Below are 20,537 nucleotides of genomic sequence, written 5' to 3'. Positions count from 1 at the left end.
TGGCCCGCCGCCCTCACCATCCCAGTCGTGCAGCTCCGCGGCCTCCGGGGCAGCCACGATCGCACCCGCTGAGGTCCGCAGGTCTGCGGAAGCCAAACCCTGAGCCCCGAGCCCCGAGCCCTGCGGCCCCGGCACGTGACCAACTCTCATGTGACCCGCCCCACACGTGACCGGATGTGTAGTGCCGCCGGAAGGAAGAAGGGCGTGCAGACTACGGGCTTGAGTTAGTGGGCCTGCTGCTGGGTTCGCGTGGAAGCTGGGAGCAGGGAGGACGCCGACGCCACGGGGTGCTGAAGGGAAGCGTTCGGCCGGGTTGCTCTTTTGACCCGGCGAACGCAGACGGCCGCTGAGGAGCACGCTGCCGGCCCGGCTCGGCTCAGGAGGGGAGCCCGAAAGAAACCTGTGAACAACCCGCCTGGGGGCTTCTGCCTCCGCGCGAGGTGAGCGGAGCGAAAGCTACCCCCGGCTGCGTCTTTTCCTTGTTGCATCTCCGCTACCCTTCGTGAGGTTGGCGCACAGGCGCTCATTAAGTGGAGAATGACTGGCCAGTCTGGCCATCACCATGCCCTCTGACCTGCTTGGTGTCAACTCACTGCCTAGGGCCTGCATAATATCCTTTACTCCCTGGACATTACCCACAGATTCAAACTCAGACGTCTCATAAGACAAGCAAATACCTTTTATAATCTGATCCCTGCTGCGACTGTATCTTCAACCTTCCCAGTTCCCCACTAGCGCTCAGTGATCCTGCTAGTCTATTTCCACGCATCTTTTAAATTCCTTCTGCAGAGTCCCGCTTGTGCCAGACCAACTAACCAAATTAGCTAAATAAAGATTCCAGTTTCTTTTCATTCCTTTGTACCCAAGGGTAAGTAAGTTATTTAACCTCCGTTAGCTTTCCTCCTTAGTAAAAGGAAGATACATATCTTGCAGGGACATGGTATTAAATGTGATGATATTCTTAAAACAGCTATCACAATGTCTGCCTTAGGGCGAGCCTTAAACACATCTTACCGCTTTCTTTTGTTTTTGCCTCTAACACCTCAGTGAAAACTTCCCCAAGTATCCCAAGTATAGTTTTAATGCCCCTGTCAGTTATTTTCTGTTTGTACATTGTGTGATAGTATATTTGGATCTGTGTCCCTTTAATAATAATAGCTAACATTTATGAAGTGCTCAGTATTTACCATTTGATGCGTGTTAATTCATTTAATTATCTCAGTGACCCAGGAAGTAGTACTATTGTCTCTTTTTTTAAATGTTTACTCATTTCTGAGAAACACACACACAAAGCACGAATAGGGGAGGGACGGAGAGAGGGAAACAGAGGATCTGGAGCAGACTCTGCACTGGCAGCAGAGAGCCTGATGCACTGCTCGAACTCTCGAAATGCAAGATCATGACCTGAGCTGAAGTCAGAGGCTTAACCGACTGAGCCACCCAGGCATCCCAAGTACTATTATCTTTATGTTATAGTTGAAGAAACTGAGGCATCGGAAGATAAATAACTTCTTCAGAATTAGCCAGTAAAGAAGCAAGCTGGGAACCTGCATAGTTAGCCACTGTTACCCTGTAGCTAGTCTTAGTTCTTTTAAAGGAACTTTTTTTTTAATGTTTATTTATTTTGGAGAGAGAGAGAGTGAGCATGAGCAGGGGAAGGGCAAAGAGAGAACAGAGGATCCAAAGCAGGCTCTGTGCTGACAGCAGAAAACCCGACACAGGACTCAAACCCATGAGCCATGAGATTATGACCTGAGTGGAAGTCAGAAACAACCGACTGAGCCACCCAGGCACCCCAAAAGAACTTTATTTTTAGGTGACCATCTATCAACCTCTAGCTGTTCCCTCACATTCATAAAAAAAAAAAAGCAAAACAAAAACCTCTTGAGTTTGGTTGGTAAAATTTAGGTGAACTGGTTACTACACTTGGCATCTCGTCTGACATCATCATGGGCAACTTCAGGAGCCATATAATGACCCTAGCTTCGATGTGCCTCAGTAACCTCAATCAATATCCCGATTCTCTAAGCACCTTGCTTACCTACACTCTGAACCTTATCACCTGATTTTCTTCTAAATCTGGACTGCAATAAAGCAGCTTTTACTTCCTCGTCTGTTCTCAACTAACCCAAACCCATCCCTCAGTTCTCCTTTTGTCCCCCAATTCCACCCTCTTAGCTTTATTTCCTTGCCTGTTCTGCGTAGAGCCTGTGATAGTAGCCTTCAACTTCCCTTGAAAGCCCTTTAATATCTGTATGTCAAGGTTCTGACACATAGTTCTGCTAGCTCCTAACTACAAATCAGTGCAATGATGTCCTTTCTCCTTTCCTGCACCTAGGTTCGTGAATGGAATCACTACAAATTCATACTCTGCAAATTTGGCTGAACTCTCAGCACTGATTAGCAGTCCTTTTACTTATCTTTGATCTTTATACTTGATAGCTCCCTTCCATAATTTCATCACGTTTTTCTTTTTTTTTTTTTAATTTTTTTTTTTTTAACATTTATTTATTTTTGAGACACAGAGCATGAACAGGGGAGGGTCAGAGAGAGAGGGAGACACAGAATCTGAAACAGGCTCCAGGCTCTGAGCTGTCAGCACAGAGCCTGACGCAGGGCTCGAACTCATGGACCGCGAGATCATGCCCTGAGCCGAAGTCGGACGCTTAACCGACTGAGCCACCCAGGCGCCCCTCATCACGTTTTTCAAATTATCTACCCCACTTGCCTCTGCAAGAGAGAATAGACTTCTTACCTCATACTTAAGATGTTTCAATGTGTACACACCTGTATCTCATACAGTTCTTTATTTGCACACAACAGAATTCAACTGGCAAACACCAACAAAACAGAATTTGGAGAAAAAACCTACAGAATTCACAGTTAAGGAAAAGCTAAGCAAGCAGGTCTTAGGAAGGGCATAAACCAGAGGAAATCGGGAGTCCCCTTTGAGCCACTGCCATCAGAATGACAGCCCCAATCATTTCCCTTCTTGTGTTTCTCTTCTGAACTTCCAAATTCCTAAGGTAAATAAAATCTGATTGGCTCCCCTTAGGTCATACCCCCATTCCTTCCACCTCTAAGGGGGACTGAAATTGGTACTGTTAACCAAAAGCAGGGAGAAGAGATGCTAGGAAAACAAAAACAACCGGCTACATGTTCCCTTTCTTTCAGTCTCTGGAAACACTGTCCTTACTCTTGCCCGAGATTAGTGGCCACTGTGTTCTTGATGGAAGCTTTCCAGCCTCCCCTTGGATAATGCTATCTTGAACTCCACTTCCTGTGTGTTCAATACTGCTCTCTTTACTGGTACTTCTCCCATAGACCTTTTCAAATGTTTTTAAGTCATGCTTTTTATTGAATCTGTCCATCTTAGAGAGCTCTTGCTCTGCCATAACCATGCCTGAGAATTCAGATGAATCTACCCATTGTATAGTATATTAAAACTTGTTTCTGGGCACCTGGCTGGCTCAGTCTGTAAAGCATGCAACTCTTGATCTAAGGGGTCATGAGTTAAAGCCCCATGTTGGGTGTGGAGCCTACTTAAAAACAAAAATCTTTTTTCCTGTGCATTTTGATAAGTTTACCATATTTTAAGTAGTTGTAATATGAGTTGGGTTTTTTTTTTTATGATTTACAAGATTTTATTTTTCACATAGTGGAAATAATGGCATACTCTATTTTTCAGTTAATGACTATAGTGTGGATATTGCTTAAAGTCAGGGAAAGGTATAACAATTTTGTTGAAGACAGAAACTTCTCAGCATTACATAATCCAGGATATCTTATTTCCTAATAGTTTAATGGATATTTCATTGTTCATTAATATTAGAGGATTTAATGAGAAAAGCCACTGACATATCCAGCATTTTATTTAATTTTTTTAAATGTTTTTATTTTTGAGAGAGAGAGACAGAGACAGAGAGAGCGAGCGAGCAGGGTAGGGGCAGAGAGAGAGGGAGACACAGAATCCGAAGCAGGCTCCAGGCTAAGCTGTCAGCACAGAGCCCAGTGTGGGGCTCGATCCCATGAAAGTGAGTTTGAGCCCCAGGTCAGGCTCTGTGCTGACAGCTTAGAGCCTGGAGCCTACTTCGGATTCTGTGTCTCCCTTTCTCTCTGCCCCTACCCTGCTCGCTCTCTCTCTCTCTCTCTCTCTCAAAAATAAACATTTTTTAAATTTTTTTTTTCAACGTTTATTTATTTTTGGGACAGAGAGAGACAGAGCATGAACGGGGGAGGGGCAGAGAGAGAGGGAGACACAGAATCGGAAACAGGCTCCAGGCTCTGAGGCATCAGCCCAGAGCCTGACGCGGGGCTCGAACTCACGGACCGCGAGATCGTGACCTGGCTGAAGTCGGACGCTTAACCGACTGCGCCACCCAGGCGCCCCAAAAATAAACATTTTTTAAAAAGTGTTCAAATCCAGCTGGTTTTCTAAGTAATTGAGTGGTATAAATGGTGTGACTATAGTATTAGAGTTTGGGATTGTAACCAACCATCTCTAACCAAACCCCCAGTCCCTTTGCATGTACTGCTAGCTCTCTGTAGTTCTGATTGCTCCAGAGGGCTTAGGAGTTTTGTTTTATAAGGACTCACAAGCCTAAGAATCCAATAATATAGATCTGACCCAATAAATCTACTAACTATAAGTTATATGCTCTTTTTAAAGAAATGGTAGTTAAATACTATTTTAGTATTTTATGAATTATATATCTAATAGTTTGGCCAAATTGAAACTCTCAAAATTACTACTACTGTTATCATTTTGCACTAGTAAATGAAGTGTGAACAGCAAATGTGTCCAACTATGTCCCAACAGTGTCAAGCTCTACCACTGTTAAGGTTAGATTTCTTACCTCCGAGATAGGTTTTGCCAATCGCCCTTCTCTCACCAAATTCTTTTTAATGAGACACAAAATTACTTATGACATTGTTCTTCCTTTCTGGCAAAACCCTTAGTTTAGCTCAACAAACTACTGCCTGCAAAGTGGGTTTACAACTCTTAAAATGTACTTGTAATTATTCTTTACCTGAAGTATTTTTGAAATACTGAACATCACAGAAATCTTCCATTTTGTAATACCTTCTAGCTTAGTTTAAGGTACACATAATAATGTAAACCACTAGCTGCTTGCCTTTTCAGTAAAGGTAGGATTCAAGTCAAAGGTATTAAACAATTTGTAAAATTTTCTTTGTTCAGTGTGATTAATTTTACAACTTTAGGGCATTACAGGCTGAGAAAGCTGACAAAAAAAAAAAAAAAAAAAAAAAAAAAAAAAACATTGTATGCTTTTATAATGCACAGCTCTCAGATGTTACACTGAAATACTCCCAGAGTTAAAATATCCATGTTTGAGTTTGACCATCAAATATGCTATATGTAATATAAGGATTGATTTTCTAACTCTACTTTCTTGAAAATAGAGTCTAGCCACCTTGTTTGTTTGTTTGTTTGTTTGTTTGTTTTCTACAGAAGTCCCTCTAGTGGCAAGCCATGGTTCTTCTAAGAGTCATTTAAAGGGCCTAAGAGAAGATTTTCTCCAAGAACGGGCAGTTCAGAGGCTCCACATGAGGTGAGGCTAGAAATGCTTCCCAGTCAGAAAACCCAGAAACCAGGCGCCCCACAGTATGGACAACATGCTCCTCTGTCGAAGGGATCCCTGCTCTCTGACCTGGGTGGAAAAGCTGACCCATACACAAAGTGACAGAGGCTGATGAGTTCTGGAGATCAAGCAGCTTTGCTTGCTGATACTATACTCTGACTCGATATGTCAACAAGCAGCACTTTCAGGGCCGTCAGGAATGGATTCTAGCACAACCCTTCTGCCCGCCTCTGTTAATCACTGAGCTCTCTTTTCAAGAGTTGGAATTTTCAATCTGCTGCAAGTCCTTTAGAGTTTTGGTACTATAGGACCTTAACCCTTCTACATGTTTATTCAACCTCCCCTTGGCTCAGCTACCTGCCTAAATACATCAGAAGGCAGGCATCTCACCTGCACCCTCGAATAATGCCAACATTATTCCCGGAAGTGGTTGGCGAGTCTTATCAAGGAGAATTGTAATCCTGGGAGTCCAGTTCCTGCATTGACAGTTTAATGAAAGCAGCACTACTAGGAAATAGTTCTACTCACCCATTGTTGCAAGTCTGCAACTCCTATATTTGGCCAAGAGGTTGATTATATATGTTAAAATATTTTATAAATAAATTATAATAAATAAATAAATTTACTTATAATAAGTATAAGTAAAATATAATAAAAATTAGAATAAAACTTTATAATTAAATTATAATAAATAAAATATAATAAATATTATGTACAATTAAATTTTTTCATCTTTTAATGTTTTCACTTTTTTCAATATTTCTTTATTTTTGAGAGAGAGATAGAGAGCCAGCAGGGGAGAGGCAGAGAAAAAGGGAGACACGGAATCGGAAGTAAGCTCCAGGCTCTGAGCTTTTAGCACAGAGGCCAATGCAGGCCTCAAACCCAAGAACCATGAAATCATGACCTGAGCCAAAGTCGGACGCTTAATCAACTGAGCCACCCAGGTGCCCTTAATGTTTTCACTTTTTAATTTGAAATCATTTCAGGTTTATAAAAAGATTATCAAAATTCCCACATATCCTTTACCCAGTTTCCCCAAATGGTCTCTTTTTAATGTTTATTCATTTTTGACAGAGAGAGAGAGAGACTGCATGCGAGCAGGGGAGGGGCAGAGAGAGAGGGAGACACAATCTGAAACAGGCTCCAGGCTCTGAGCTGTCAGTACAGAGCCCGACCTGGTACTCGAACTCATGAACCATGAGATCACGACCTGAACCGAAGTCGGACACTTAACCGACTGAGCCACCCAGGTGCCCCAGTGTTTGAGAGTGAGAGAGAAAATTCACACAAACATGCATGCATGGGGGAGGGGCAGAGAGAGAGGGAGACAGAGGATTTGAAGCGGACTCTGCACTGTCAGCACAGAGCCCGATGGAGGGCTCAAGCCCACAAACCGTGAGATCGAACCGGACCTGAAGTCAGACCCTCAATGGACTGAGCCACCCAGGGTGCCCCCCAGATGTTCATAACCTACATAAACACAGTACAATCAGCCAGTAAATTAACATTGATGCATTATTATTACTTAATCTATAGACCTCATTTAAACCTCATCTTTGTCCCATGTCCTTTTATCTACCTGGAACCACATAGTACATTTATTGTCTCCTTATTCCTTCATCTTTCTTTTTTATGACCTTAATATTGTTTTGAAGAATGCTAGCCAATTCTTTTATAAAATTCTCTTAAGTTTCCTCATGATTAATTCAGATTATGCATTTTCAGCAAACATGCAAAAATATTTTGGCAACAATGAAAAGGAAAACCTGAGCAGGCGTAGCCTTATAAGACAAGAAAATATACTATAAAGCCTGTGTAATAAAACTGTTACATTGGTGCATGAGTAGACAAACAGACCAGTAGAATAGAGTAGAGTAGAATAGAATGGAATGCCCCAAAATAGACCCAGGCACATTTGGAAACTTAGAATATTGGTAAAGGGGCATCTCAAGCCACTGGGGCAAAAATGGACTTTTTAAAAAATAGTGCTGTAACAACTGGCTAACCATTTGGAAAAAGATAAGAGTGGAACCATACCTAACACTACATAAAAATAAATTCCAACTGGATTAGAAATCTAAATATAAAAACTGAGTCTATGGTCATAACACCCTTGAATGTGCCTGATCCCACCTAAATGTAAAAACTGAAACTATGCAAATACTAGCAAACGACATGAATGACTTCCTCTTTAGCATCAGTGTAGGGGAAGTCTAACTATAACTCGAAATCCAGAATAATAAAAAAAAATTGATAAATTTGAATGCATAAAAATAAAACATTTTTCGTGGCCAAAAGCCATCACAAACAAAATCAAAAGACAATTGACAAACCAGGAGAAAATATTTGCAACATATATGACAGACAAATGGCTAATATTGCTAATATATTAAAGGGATATTAAAAGAGCTCTTAAAAATTAAGTGGCAAACCACTACAAAAAAAAAAAAATGAGCTACAGGCCAATATCCTTGATGAACACAATGCAATGCAAAAAATCCCCAACAAAATATTAGCAAACCGAATCCAAAAGTATAGTTAAAAAAAAAAATCATTCACCAGAATCAAGCAGGATTTATCCTGGGATGCAAGGGTGCTTCAATATTTACAAATCAATGAACGTGACACATCACATCAATAAAAGAAAGGATAAAAAACATTATTTCTTTTTTTAAATATTTACTTTTATTTTGAGAAAGAGAGATCAGGGGAGGGGCAGAGAGAGAAGGAGAGAAAGAATCCCAAGCAGGATCCGATCTGTCAGTGCAGAGCCCAATGTGGGGTTCAATCTCATGAACCATGAGATCATGACCTGAGCCAAAATCAAGCGTTGGACACTTAACCAACTGAGCCACCCAGGAGCCCCTATGATTATTTCAATAGATGCAGAAAAACCATTGACAAAGTACAACATCCATTCATGATTAAAAAAAAAAAAAAAAAAAACAAAGTAGATCTAGAGGGAACATACTTTAACATAATAAAAGTCTTATATGAAAAACCCACATCATTATTGTATCACACGTGGTATTTTCACAGCCCTAAAAATCCTCTGTGCTCTACCTATTCATCATTCCCTTCTTCTAAACCCCTGGCAAACACTGATCTTTTTTCTTTTTTAAATCCAGTAGAGTTAGCAAGTCCTGTTATATTAGTTTCAGGTGTACAATACAGTGATTCAACAATTCTATATATTATTCAGTGCTCATCAAGAGAGGTATGCTCTTTTTTCTGTTTTTAAGTCTATTTATTTTTTTCTTAGTAATCTCTACGCCCAATGTGGGGCTCAAACTCACCAACCCCAGATCAGGAGTCCCATGTTCTTCCAGCTGAGCCAGCCAGGCACCCCAGGGTAAGTGTGCACTTAATCCCCTCCACCTATTTCACCGATCTCCACTCACCTCTCCTCTGGTAACCATCTATTTGTTTGTTCTCTATTATTAAGAATGTGTTTTTGGTTTTCTCTTTTTTTTCTTTGTTTCTTAAATTTCCCATATGAGTGAAATCATATGATATTTGTCTTTCTCTGATTGACTTATTTCATAGCATATACCCTCTAGATCTAGCCCTATTGTTGCAAATTGCAAGATTTCATTCTTTTTTATGGCTGAGTAACATTCCATTGCATATATACACCACATCTTCTTTATCTGTTCCTCTATCGATGGACACTTGTGTAGCTTCCAGATCTTAAACAATAAACATAGGGGTGCACATATCCCTTTGAATTAGTGTTTCCAAATTCCTTGGATAAATATCCAGCAGTGGAATTACTGCATCATATGGTAAGTCTATTAATTTTTTGAGGAACCTCCATACTCTTTTTTTTTTTTTTAAGTAGGCATCATGCCCAGTGCAGAGCCCAATATGTGGCTTGAACTCATGACCCTGAGATCAAGACCTGAGCTGAGATCAAGAGTTGGATGCGTAACTAACTGAGCCACCCAGGTGCCCCATACTCTTTTCTATAGTAGCTGTACCACTTTGTATTCCCACCAACAGTACAGGCACTGTTGTTTTTTCTCTACTTCCTCACGAACTCTTGTAGTTTCTTGTGTGTTTGATTTTAGCCATTTTGATAGTTGTGAGTGGGAAATGCAAATCAAAACCACCATGAGATATCACCTCATACCTGTTTTAAAAAAAGACAAGAAATAACAAGTGTTGGTGAAAATGTGGAGAAATGGGAACGCTTGTGCACTTTTGGTGAGAATGTAAATTGGAGCAGTCACTGTGGAAAATATAATGGAGTTTCCTAAAAATTAAAAATAGACTACCATATCCAGCAATTTCACATCTGAGCATTTATCTTAAGAAAATGAGAATACCAATTCATAGATATATGCACCCTCATGTTCACTGTGTGACCAGCTAGAACCCAACACCTGACCTTTACTGTCCACCTGCTTATACTCACTGACCTTTGTCCCACATTTTTCCTTAAGCTCTTCTATCCAGCTCATCTTTTAACTCAGGCTGATGGAAACCAAAAGCACCCCTCAAGTGATAGTGACCACCCTGACATGACCTCCTGCCAACCCAGGCCATCCAGACCAATATGACCATAACCCTGGACTCGCACCTGCACAGATGGACCATGGAGTGACCTGCAGAATGACTGACAACTTCCTTTACCTCATTATAATACTAAAACTTCTGCTCAAGGATGAGCCCAAGCCTCATTTACATAACATACAATGTGTGATATAGGCACATTTCCTTAAGTTGCATGCACTGCCTTATGTTCCCCTTTACATTCCATGACAAGGCTTCCCTATCTAAATGTTCATCCCAACCCTAAATAAAAGGAACCCATTTACCCTTGGCTCGAGAGTCACGGCTTTGGAAGTTATTCCCTGTGATCTCCTTATTTGCTGCAAATAAAGTATCCTTTGTCTAACAATTTACCTGGTATAGTTTTTAATCTGTGACTCACCAGGGAGCAATTTATATCTATATTTATATTTACATCTATATCTGTATCTACATGATCTATATATCATCTATATATCTATATCTATATGTATGCAATAACATGGATGAATTTTGAAGGCATTATGCTAAGTGAAATAAGGCAGACAAGAAAAAGACAAATACTGTTATGATCTCACTTATATGTGGAATCAAAAACACAATGAGTTCATAGATACAGAAAACAGATTAATTAGATTGCTGGTAGCCAGAGGTGAAAGGTGGGAGTGGGCAAAATGTGTAAAAGAGGATAAAAAGAAGAAAAAAGTCAAAAAAGCAAAACCGTAGAATCATCTCAAGAGTTGCCATAAAGGATGTGAGAAAATGCAAAATCTATTTTTGAATAAAAAAAGAAAATAAAATTAGGAAGATAAATGTAATTATGAAGAGTTGCTTCATTAACATATTTTTTCCAGGGCTAAAAGAGCCCTTGGCCTTTTTCATTTCTGCTCTGGTCACCAAATGTGTGTGTCATTGGGTAGGGTATTTTCTGCCTAGAGATATCATCCAATCCCCCAGGTTGAGGGCTCAATCCACAAGACTGTCCCCCGCCCCCCCCCCACACACACACCCAATTCAAATGTCAATCTCAAGTCCAGATTGTTACCCGTGCTTTTGACTGACAGGTATAAATTGGAGGTTCCCATGACTTCTCCTCAGGTCGATTAATTTGCTAGAGTGGCTCATGTAACTCAGACAAATATTTTACTTACAGGATTACTGGTTTATCATAAAAGGATACGACTCAAGAACAGCCAGAAAGAAGAGATGCATAGAGCAAGGTATGTGGAGAGGGGTAGTGGAGTTTTCATGCCCTCTCTGGGTGCCACTCTCCCAGCGCATCCCAGTGTTCACCAACCCAGAAGGTTTCAGAACCCACTGGGCTTTTATGGAAGCTTCAGTATTACAGAGACATAGTTGATTAAAACAGCCACTGGTAATTGAGTCAACCTCCAGGCCATCCCTTCCCCTGAGGTCAAGCCTCTGATAACAAAATTGTTTCTGCTAGCAACCAATCCCCACACTGAGGGACTTTCAAATGTCACCTCATTAGCATAAATTCAGATTTAGCGGAAAGGGGCTTGTTATGAATAACAAAAAACACCTTTATCACTCTTATCATTTAAGAAATCCCTAGGGTTCCAGGAACTTTGTTCTAGGCATAGGGATGAAGACCTAATACATATTTATTATAAATCACAATATTACACTACCCCATCGTGTTACTTTGTACACATCAACTTAAATTTGATTTCAAGCTCCCATTGCACTGGGATGGTAGATAATTCCATTTCATCCCTTTTGGGGAATTTTCTTCTGTTCTCCAACGCATGCCTAGGCTGTAGGGATTACACAAAGTCAAAGTTTTGGAGGGGGTGCCCATGTGGTCTTCAATCTGCTGCCTCCTCCTGTTTCTGGGAGATACTCATTGTCTCTGGTCATGTAGTCTCTTTGGATCATAGCCAGTGCACTGGGATGCAAGAACACCTGGCTCCAGGGGTCCCAGACAGACCAAGTTCAACCAGTTGCCACTGACAAAACCCAAAGGGCAAGAGACGAGTGGTGGGGAAACAAGAAAGGAATGTGTTTCAGTGAGGCTGACACTGGGAAAAGAGCAGGCTAACATCTCAAAGACTGTCTCTAAACTGCTGAATATACTTCCAGGTTTATATAAGGAAAATATGAGACAAAGGTTGGTGTGTGAGTGCAGTTGGACATAAAGGTGAGGTCCGTCAGGTTGTCTGGGAGTCAATCATGCAAAAGGCTTGCTGGCTCAGGGCAGTCCTTATTGCTGGAGTGGATGGTTTTGGTTCCCATCAAGGGAATGCTTTGCCCTCCAGGTCTTTTTTCTGAGTTAAGAGATAAGCTGGAAAGAAGAATTAATGATTTGGAAAGCACTGACTGAGGTCAAGATGGAGGTGATTTAAGTCCTCTTTCAATCTTCATTATTTTTATTGCTGAATACTGTTCTATTTCATTTTGTTTAGCTATTCATCTGTTTATGTACATTTGGGTTGTTTTTACCTATTGTTTTTACCTCTTGGCTATTGTGAATAATGCTGCTATAAACATTAATATATCTGAGTACAAGTATATATCTGAGTACCTGTTTTCAATGCTCTTGGGTATCTACCTAGTATGATAGGGAAAGATAGGATAAAAATAGGCAGAGAGGGAAAGATTAGGACCTGAAGTCCTTGGGTGGGGAAAAATACATATTTTGGAAGATTCTGGGAATGTCTGATCACAGCAAACCCCCTCAGATATAAGGTTCCTCTAAAGAATGTAACAGACACCACCTATTCCCCTTCAGGTTTCCCTCAGGAATTTGACAAAAGAGCTAACTTTAGGGCTAATCAGTACTAGGCCATAAAACGTTAAGGCCCACAAGTAATGATATGGCCATAGGACCACCCTTCATACAATGGAATTGAACCAATCAGGAATGGACAAACCTGCACCTAGAGTTATCAAGCCAATGAGGGTAGGAGCTGAATAGGAAACAGCCAGGGTGGGGAGGTGGGGCGGGGGGGGGGGGGGGGGGGGGTGGACCAGAACCTTATAAAACAAGAACCCCTGCCTATAGTCACTTTTGAGTATCCCCTCTCTGTAAAGAGAGCTTTCGTAGTATTCTTACTTTCTGATCTTTTACTCTAAGAAACTTGCCTACTGCTCATTTTTTGTCCACCTATTCATTCTTCGAAGTGGTGAGACAACAGATCCCAGGTATTGAGGTAAAGAATCCTGCAACACTAGGAGTGGAATTGCTGTATTAAATGGTAACTCTAATATTTGACTTTCTAAGGAACTGCATCTAGTTTCTATATCTCCTTATTCTTGGCAACATTTGCTTTTATCTTTTTGATTACAGCCATCCTAGTGAGCATAAAGTGGTGCTCACTTTTTATGTGCTTATTGACTGTTAAGAGGACACTTTTTGAAACTTTTAATTTCAGGGTGCCTTGGATGGCTCAGTTGGTTGGGCATCCAATTTCAGCTCAGGTCATGCTCTCATGGGTTCAAGCCCCACATCGGACTCTCTGCTGTCAGCATAGAGCCTGCTTCAGATCCTCTGTCCTCTCTGTCCCTTTCCCGCTTACACGGGCACACATGCACTCTCTCTCTCTCTCTCAAAAATAAACATTAAAAAATTAAAAAAAAAACTTGTAATGAAATTAAAATTCAGTTTCACATTTACAGAAAAGTTACAGAATCGTTTTTTAAAAAGCCTGTATACCCTTCACCCAGAATCACCAACTGTTAATATTATGTCCCAGTTGAGCTCTCCTTTCCTCTTTCTGTCTCTGCCTGAGCAATCTGAGCGTAATTTGCATTCATCATGCCCCTTTACCCATGGATATTTGTGTCACTTTTCTGAGAACAATGGCTTTTTTCTCAAACAAACCTCAGTACGCTTCTCAAAATTCTAAAACCTTATTTTTTTTAAGATTTTATTTTTAGGTAATCTTCTACATGCAACTCGGGGTTCAAACTCACTACCCTGAGATCAAGAGTCACATGTTCCACCAACTGAACCAGCCAGGCACTCCAAAATCCTGAAATTTAACTTTGATCAAATAATTATTTTTATTCATTTATTTTTTTTAGAGAGAGAAAGAAAGACAGTGCAAACAGGGGAGAGGGACAGACTCTTAAGCAGGCTCCAGGATGCTCAGCCCAGAACCCAACACAAAGATCAATCCCACAGCCCTGGAATAATGACCTGAGCCAAAATCCAGAGTCAGCCGCTCAACTGGCTGAGCTACCTACATGCCCCAATAAAATAATGACCTAATCCACTCCATATTTGAACTTTACCAATTGTCCAAATATTCTAGATTTGAGACCAGGATCCAATCCACGATCATATTTATTTAGTTGCCTTTAATCTGAAACAGCTCCTCAGCCTTTCTTCATCTTTCATGGCCTTGATATTTTGAAGGGTATGGGCCAGCTATTGTGTAGAACATGTTCACATGATATATCCTTGTGGTTAGATAAAGATATGCATTTTTGGCAGGAATTCCACCAAGGAATGTCCTTAGGGCATCATAGCAAGAGGCTTATTTTAACCCCATTGTTGGCAATTAGATTGGATTGTTTTTTAGGTAGTATCACTTAGTCTCCATCGAAATTGCTCTTTTTTCAATTGTAATTAATGAGCAATCTAGAGGGGTTACTTTGAATTGATACAGTATTCTGTTCCTCATTCAACTTCCATTTGCTAGTTTCAGCATCCTGTGCCTTTTTAAAAAATCAGTTATGAGGTATAATTTATATACAGTAAAATTCACCTATTTTGAGTCATTAGTTGTATGAGTTTTGACAAATGAGTAGTCATATAACCACCACAATAAAAATTTGGAACATTCCCACTGCTCCCAAGAGGCCAAAGGGGGCTCTTCTTCATAATGTGAGACAATAGGGGCGCCTGAGTGGCTCAGTTGGTTAAGCGTCCAACCTTTGATTTCATCTCAGGGCATGCTGTCAAGGTTCATGGGATAGAGTTATGAGTTGGGCTCTGAACTGACAGCTGGGAGCCTGCTTGGGATTCTCTCTCTCCCTCTCTCGCTCTCTGTCCCTCCCCTGCTCAGGTGCATGTACGCATTCCCAAAACAAACAAACAAACAAACAAACATTCTTAAAAATGTGAAAATAGACTTAAAAAAAAAGTGAGATAATAGATATAAACCCAGATACATGCTATCCTAATCTTAAAGAACCTTGAATCTCTTTCTGAAACAGGCCTGACCTTCAAGATCATTGTCTGGGTAGGAACTCAAAACAGAAGCCAGCAGTTGAGGCCCCAAATGGAACAATGACCCTTTGTTCCAGGTGGCAGCCACCTTGTCCCTGACATATGGGTGGGAAGCCACAAGGCAACAGGAATTACAAAACAGAAAAACATATTGGAAATGTTCCCAAAAATACCTTTCCATGCACTAGAAGTTCTGTTTGTCTTCATTGCAAGGATCTTTCAGGCCTGATATCCTCTAAGAGGCCACAGGGCCTGTTTTAGATATGTTCCCTCACCATGCTGGGAGCACAGGAGACGGAGCAGCTGTTGTCCATAGTGCTGCTGTCACCATGTGCACTGTTGTGGGGATGCTTGAAGACCTGGCTTGCTCTCCCTTGGCCCTACAAGAAGTGAATACAACTTTCCTTTCCTACTCAAAGACTGTCCCACTTACCTGAGGGTTCTATGGCCATCACCCTTTCCTCTGCTACCTGCCTGGGTGGGTAAATGGTAGGGCAAGATCTCCCTTTCAGGGACCCCCATCAGTAACTCAATCTATTACTCCACTCTCCACCTCTCTTTCTTCCCAGGACTATGGGATCTTCATCTAGTTTGGCTGGTGGTAGGTATATTTCTGTGCCTAGTGTTCAGGCTAAGAATTGGTTTCATTAATGGCCCCAAAACCTTTTTCTTCTAAAGCTATTATCTCTGCCATGAGCTATGAAAGTCCATTTTGAAATTAACATTTCAGCATTGAGTCACTTCTTCCTGAATTACTGTCCAAAGTACCCTACCCTCAGTCTAGAGGTACCAGGAAGTAGAGTAGGGTGGAAGGAAGGGGCAAGCCTTGTTGGCTGATATTTGTCCATACCATCCCATTATTGTGCAGTTGATTTGAGGGAAATAGACACAGGACTGTATGTTTATCTACCTTAAATATTATCATTATTTATCTAACTTAATCTTTCCTTTTAACTTCAGGACAAACCAGATAAGAAAATATCTTTATTCACTTTTAAGTTTTCTTTTCTGTAATGTAGTAGGTGGGAAGGGAGATAAGGGTAAAGTAAAGATGACTGGAGAAAGCAATATGGAATTAGATCCTGTATGAGGTGTGAGCTTGGGCTTTGTGAAACAGAGCACCTGGGTCAAAAGGAAAAGACAGGGACCTTTCCGAGTAGTTGGGAAGATAGCACATGTGCTGACCAACCAGTGTGAGGTTAACCGAGGAGGATAGGGGCCATGACCTCAAATATCTTCTCAACCTAGGTATGTTTATTGTGCAATAAATGTAATACATTTATAAATACATCAGAAATCTAATACCATTTTCACTTCACCCAGAATTTTATGGATAGTGTACTTAATTACTTCAAACATGAATGGGACTTTAAAATGAACTTACTGTATTTGGATTGTTTTCTTTCCTGTTGCATTAGTCGGCTTGGGTTGCCATAACAAAATACCACAAACCATGTGGCTTAAACAATAGAAATTTATTTCTTACAGTTCTGAAGGTTGGGAAATTCAAGATCAAGGTAGCAGCTGTGTAGGTTTTATTCCTGGCAGGGAGCAAGAATTCCTGTCCCCTTCCAGGGTCCTTCTAGCTGGATTAAGAATCAAATTGACACGAGGAGCTCCTGAGTGGCTCAGTCAATGAAATGTGCTACTTCAGCTCAGGTCATGATCTCATGGTTCATGGGTTTGAGCCCCCCGTGGAGCTGTGTGTTGCCAGAGCCTGGAGCCTGCTTCAAATTTGTCTCTCGCTATCTCTGCCCCTTCCCTGCTTTTGCTCTTTCTCTGTATCTCAAAAATAAATAAATGTTAAAAAAATTGTTTTAAAGTAATATATGCAAGAGATGAGAACAGTTCAGATAGTACAGGAAGTGTAAAATGAAAAGTAAAGTCTCCACCCCTCAGTGTTCCAACCCTTTACCCTAAAAGTAACTTGTTAATATTCATTCATTCATTCATTCATTCATTCATTTAAGATACTTGTTGAGTACTGTTCTGGGTGCCGGGAATACAGTGATGAGCAAGATATGTCAAGTTTTTACTTCATGGCACTTGCATTTCAGTGGATAAGCCGGTGATAAACAAATACATAAAATAGTATCCAGTAGTGGTAAATGCTATGAATAAAAAGCAGTGTGGAAGAAAAGAGTACTGCAAGCAGAAGACTATTCTGAGCTACAGCCTGCAGTGAGGGAGTGAGCCTATGAATATCTAGGGGAAGAGCATTTTAGAAAGGGAGAGCGTAAGTACACAGTCTAGGGGTGAGAGTTTTCTTCCTGGGCCAGCACATGTCCACCATCCCTACTGTCTTTGAAAACTGTGCTGAGGGGCGCCTGGGTGGCTTAGTTGGTTGACCCTCTGACTTCGGCTCAGGTCATGATCTCACATTCAAGCCCCACATTGAGCTCTGTGCTCACAGCTCAGAGCCTGGAGCCTGCTTCAGATTCTGTGTCTCCCTCTCTCTGTCTCTCCTCTGCTTGTGCTCTCTCTGTCGCTCTCAAAAATTAATAAGTAAGCATTAAAAAAACAAAACAAGAAAAAAAACTGTGCTGAGTGTCAGGAGGCATTTATCGCCATATTTGCCCAGTTCCCTCTTACAGTAAAAACTGAAAATTGATCAAGGGAAAGCTTACTAAAATGCAGCCAGGAGGCCAGCAGGGGGAGCTCTCCAGTCCTACTACTCTGCATCAATTACTGGAAGAACTGTCAGTTCAGACCCCAACAGAATTGTCAACAGGAAAGAATCATCAGTTATGAGCACCAACGGGAGAAATGTACATTGCATCTCCTACATCAGCAACAAAGCCAGTTAAAAACTGTCATTACCCTGTACTCCTGCTTTTCTCCAAGAGACTTTCCTTCAAAACACCCCCTCCCAACTTCCTCTTCCTTCTCCATAAAATAACATTCCTTTCCTTTGTTGGACTAGCCTATGGTTTTTGCCATAGCTTGCTTGTCCCAAGTTGCAATTCTCTACTATTCTTGAGTAAGCCCATTTTTGCTGGTGAAATAACTTTTATTTTTAAGGTCATCAAAATGTATTTGCTATACACATGTCTGTCAAAATTGAGATAAAGTGAAACAGACTAGAGGTGACATGCATTTCAAGGAAAATGAGAGAAAGCGAATGTGCTTGGGGGAAGTTGTCTCTTCTTCATTTGTTATGTTACCTGATTGGCTGTGTAAGCATTTGAGCTTGCCACCCCAATAGAGGGCTGACTCCTTCATTTGCCAAAGAGGAATCTGAGACTGTAACAGCACTCCAACCGGGAGTTAAGGGTTAAATTGCTTCAAGCTTAAGTGCTCCTTGCTTGCTGACCTAAGTCTCTTGGTCTGTAGCAGAACTAACATACTTTCCTTGAGATTTGCAGGCCACTGGCCTTGAGACTTTCCCAGAAGGTAATGCATAAACACCTTTGAAAACAGCTGATGCCACTGATGCCAGGCAGTCAGCTCAGGGTCATGTCAAAATATGACTAACTGCCTGGGCACTGCTTCTCCTGCACATAGGCCCCTACACCTCACCCCCCATTTCCTTGGCCTTCCCCTTTAAAGCCCTTCTGCTTCACCGGTGGGGAGGATGGTCTTTGAGATGTTAGTCCACTATCCTCCCAGGTTGCCAGCTTCATGAGGAAAGCAAGCTTTCCTTTCCCACTGTCATTTATCTCTTGAGTGTTGATTTTCAAGCGGCAAACAGCAGAGCCGGAGCTCAGAACCGGTTCTCTGCCTGGTAACAAGACCTAGGGAAGGTGGGCAACTTGCCCAATTTCTCCCATTGAATTAGTAGTATATGTTCCTTTTTACCTGGACCACCATGGCAAAGATTGGTAACTATATCCGACAGGCATTTATATTGCTAGTGAACACCTGTTAAAGGAGGGTGGTTTTGGAGCGCCTGGGTGGCTCAGCCAGTTAAGCGTCCAACTCTTGATTTTGGCTCAGGTCATGATCTCCCAATTCGTGAATTCGAGCTCCACGATGGGCTCTGTGCTGACAGGGAGGAGCCTGCCTGGGATTCTCTCTCTCTCTCTCTCTCTCTCTCTCTCTCTTTCTCTCTCTGTCTCTCAAAAAAAATAAATAAACTTTAAAGGAGGATGGTTTGAAAAATAAAAATGAAAGCAAGTAGGCTGTTTCTTAAGTTATTAGGCTCGCTGGCATCTATTGGAATTCCCCAATGCCAAAGGTCATGGGTGGCTCACATTCATTGTCAAGGGAGGAGGAGGGGAAGGAGGAGGCCAGTGGATGCCCTGGCCTGAAGGCCCCATCCAGGTAGCAGCTGCCATCCTGGTGCTCCAGCTCAACGGTTCTTTAATTCTTTTCACTTGAATCCAACTGTTGCAGGCCCGTCAGGTAGGTGTGTGAGGGATGCAGCGTCAGGCTGTAGAAGGAGCACAGGCTTTGAGTCAACAGGCCTGGATTCAAATTCTGCCTCTTTCTCACCACCTGAAAACCTGGGAGAGATTTCTTCATCCATCTAAACCTCAGTTATCCCACCAGTAAAATGGGAGTGTGAATGCCTGTTTTGCAGTGCAGCAGTTAGCGCAAACTCGGGGAGGTGATGCATGCAGGCAATTGTGAAAGTCCTTATGGTTGGCTCTGCTCCACTCCTACCTCTTAGCCCTCTATCCTGTGGGGCTTCTGGACAGCAGTGCTCACAATGAGACTGTGAAGCCTGCTGGTGACTGTCTTCTCTCTTGCGCTGGTGCCACATTTGCTTTGACAAGAAAGGATCAGGACTGACGATGCTGGCATGCATCAGTTCAGAGCTACTGGTGGGGACCCCTGTGTGACTCCACTCACCATTCAGGGTATCTAGGCCCCTCCACACCTCACCAGACAGAAGTGGAAGAGGTAATACCTGGCACGGCAGGGTCCCCCAGACAGACCAATGGGTCAGTGGTTGAGTCACGCCTGTTGTTCAACATTGTGAATAGCACTCCAGAAAGAAGGAACCACTGTCCATTACCAGAGCCTTACTGTCATCACCTTATCCTCATAAGGAGGCAAGCACCGACTTCACACGGGGTGCTGTCTTTGGGACAACACCCATCAAGTTCAGGGAGGCAGTGGTTCCTGAGGGTCTTTGTGCAGTTGATCTAAACTGTAAACACACAACCCTTGACTACATAGCCTTTAATCCACTTGACAACAAGATTTCTGAGGCTCCCAGGGAATGCCTGGGGCCTCCTTTGTCTGGAGCAAAACCT

At 41.8% G+C, this 20,537-nt stretch overlaps 2 protein-coding genes across 14 annotated transcripts in view; one reads left to right on the top strand and one right to left on the bottom strand.

Annotated features, from left to right (window-relative positions):
• The window catches only part of LOC123576754 (WASH complex subunit 2-like), a 62,679-nt gene extending 62,501 nt beyond the window's left edge, over positions 1–178 (bottom strand). For 6 of the 10 annotated variants that reach the window (XM_045438019.1, XM_045438020.1, XM_045438025.1 and 3 more), the window contains exon 1: positions 18–178. In XM_045438019.1, coding sequence (XP_045293975.1) covers positions 18–20 — 3 coding nt within the window. In that variant the 5' untranslated portion in view covers positions 21–178. The remainder of the gene's footprint in view (positions 1–17) is intronic. The other 4 variants (XM_045438024.1, XM_045438027.1, XM_045438028.1 and 1 more) reach the window with 1 other exon arrangement.
• NCOA4 (nuclear receptor coactivator 4) overlaps positions 165–20,537 on the top strand; it is a 61,558-nt gene continuing 41,185 nt past the window's right edge. The window contains exons 1-4 of one of the 4 annotated variants that reach the window (XM_045438039.1): positions 165–440; positions 5,474–5,573; positions 8,869–8,958; positions 11,293–11,359. In XM_045438039.1, the coding sequence (XP_045293995.1) occupies positions 8,884–8,958; positions 11,293–11,359 (142 nt within the window). In that variant the 5' untranslated portion in view covers positions 165–440; positions 5,474–5,573; positions 8,869–8,883. The remainder of the gene's footprint in view (positions 441–5,473; positions 5,574–8,868; positions 8,959–11,292; positions 11,360–20,537) is intronic. The other 3 variants (XM_045438040.1, XM_045438044.1, XM_045438041.1) reach the window with 3 other exon arrangements.

The sequence above is a fragment of the Leopardus geoffroyi genome, chromosome D2, assembly GCF_018350155.1.
Source record: "Leopardus geoffroyi isolate Oge1 chromosome D2, O.geoffroyi_Oge1_pat1.0, whole genome shotgun sequence".
In the NCBI taxonomy this organism is placed as follows: Eukaryota; Metazoa; Chordata; class Mammalia; order Carnivora; family Felidae; genus Leopardus; species Leopardus geoffroyi.
Note: the sequence above shows the minus strand (reverse complement) of the source record. Positions and strands in the feature narration are given on the sequence as shown.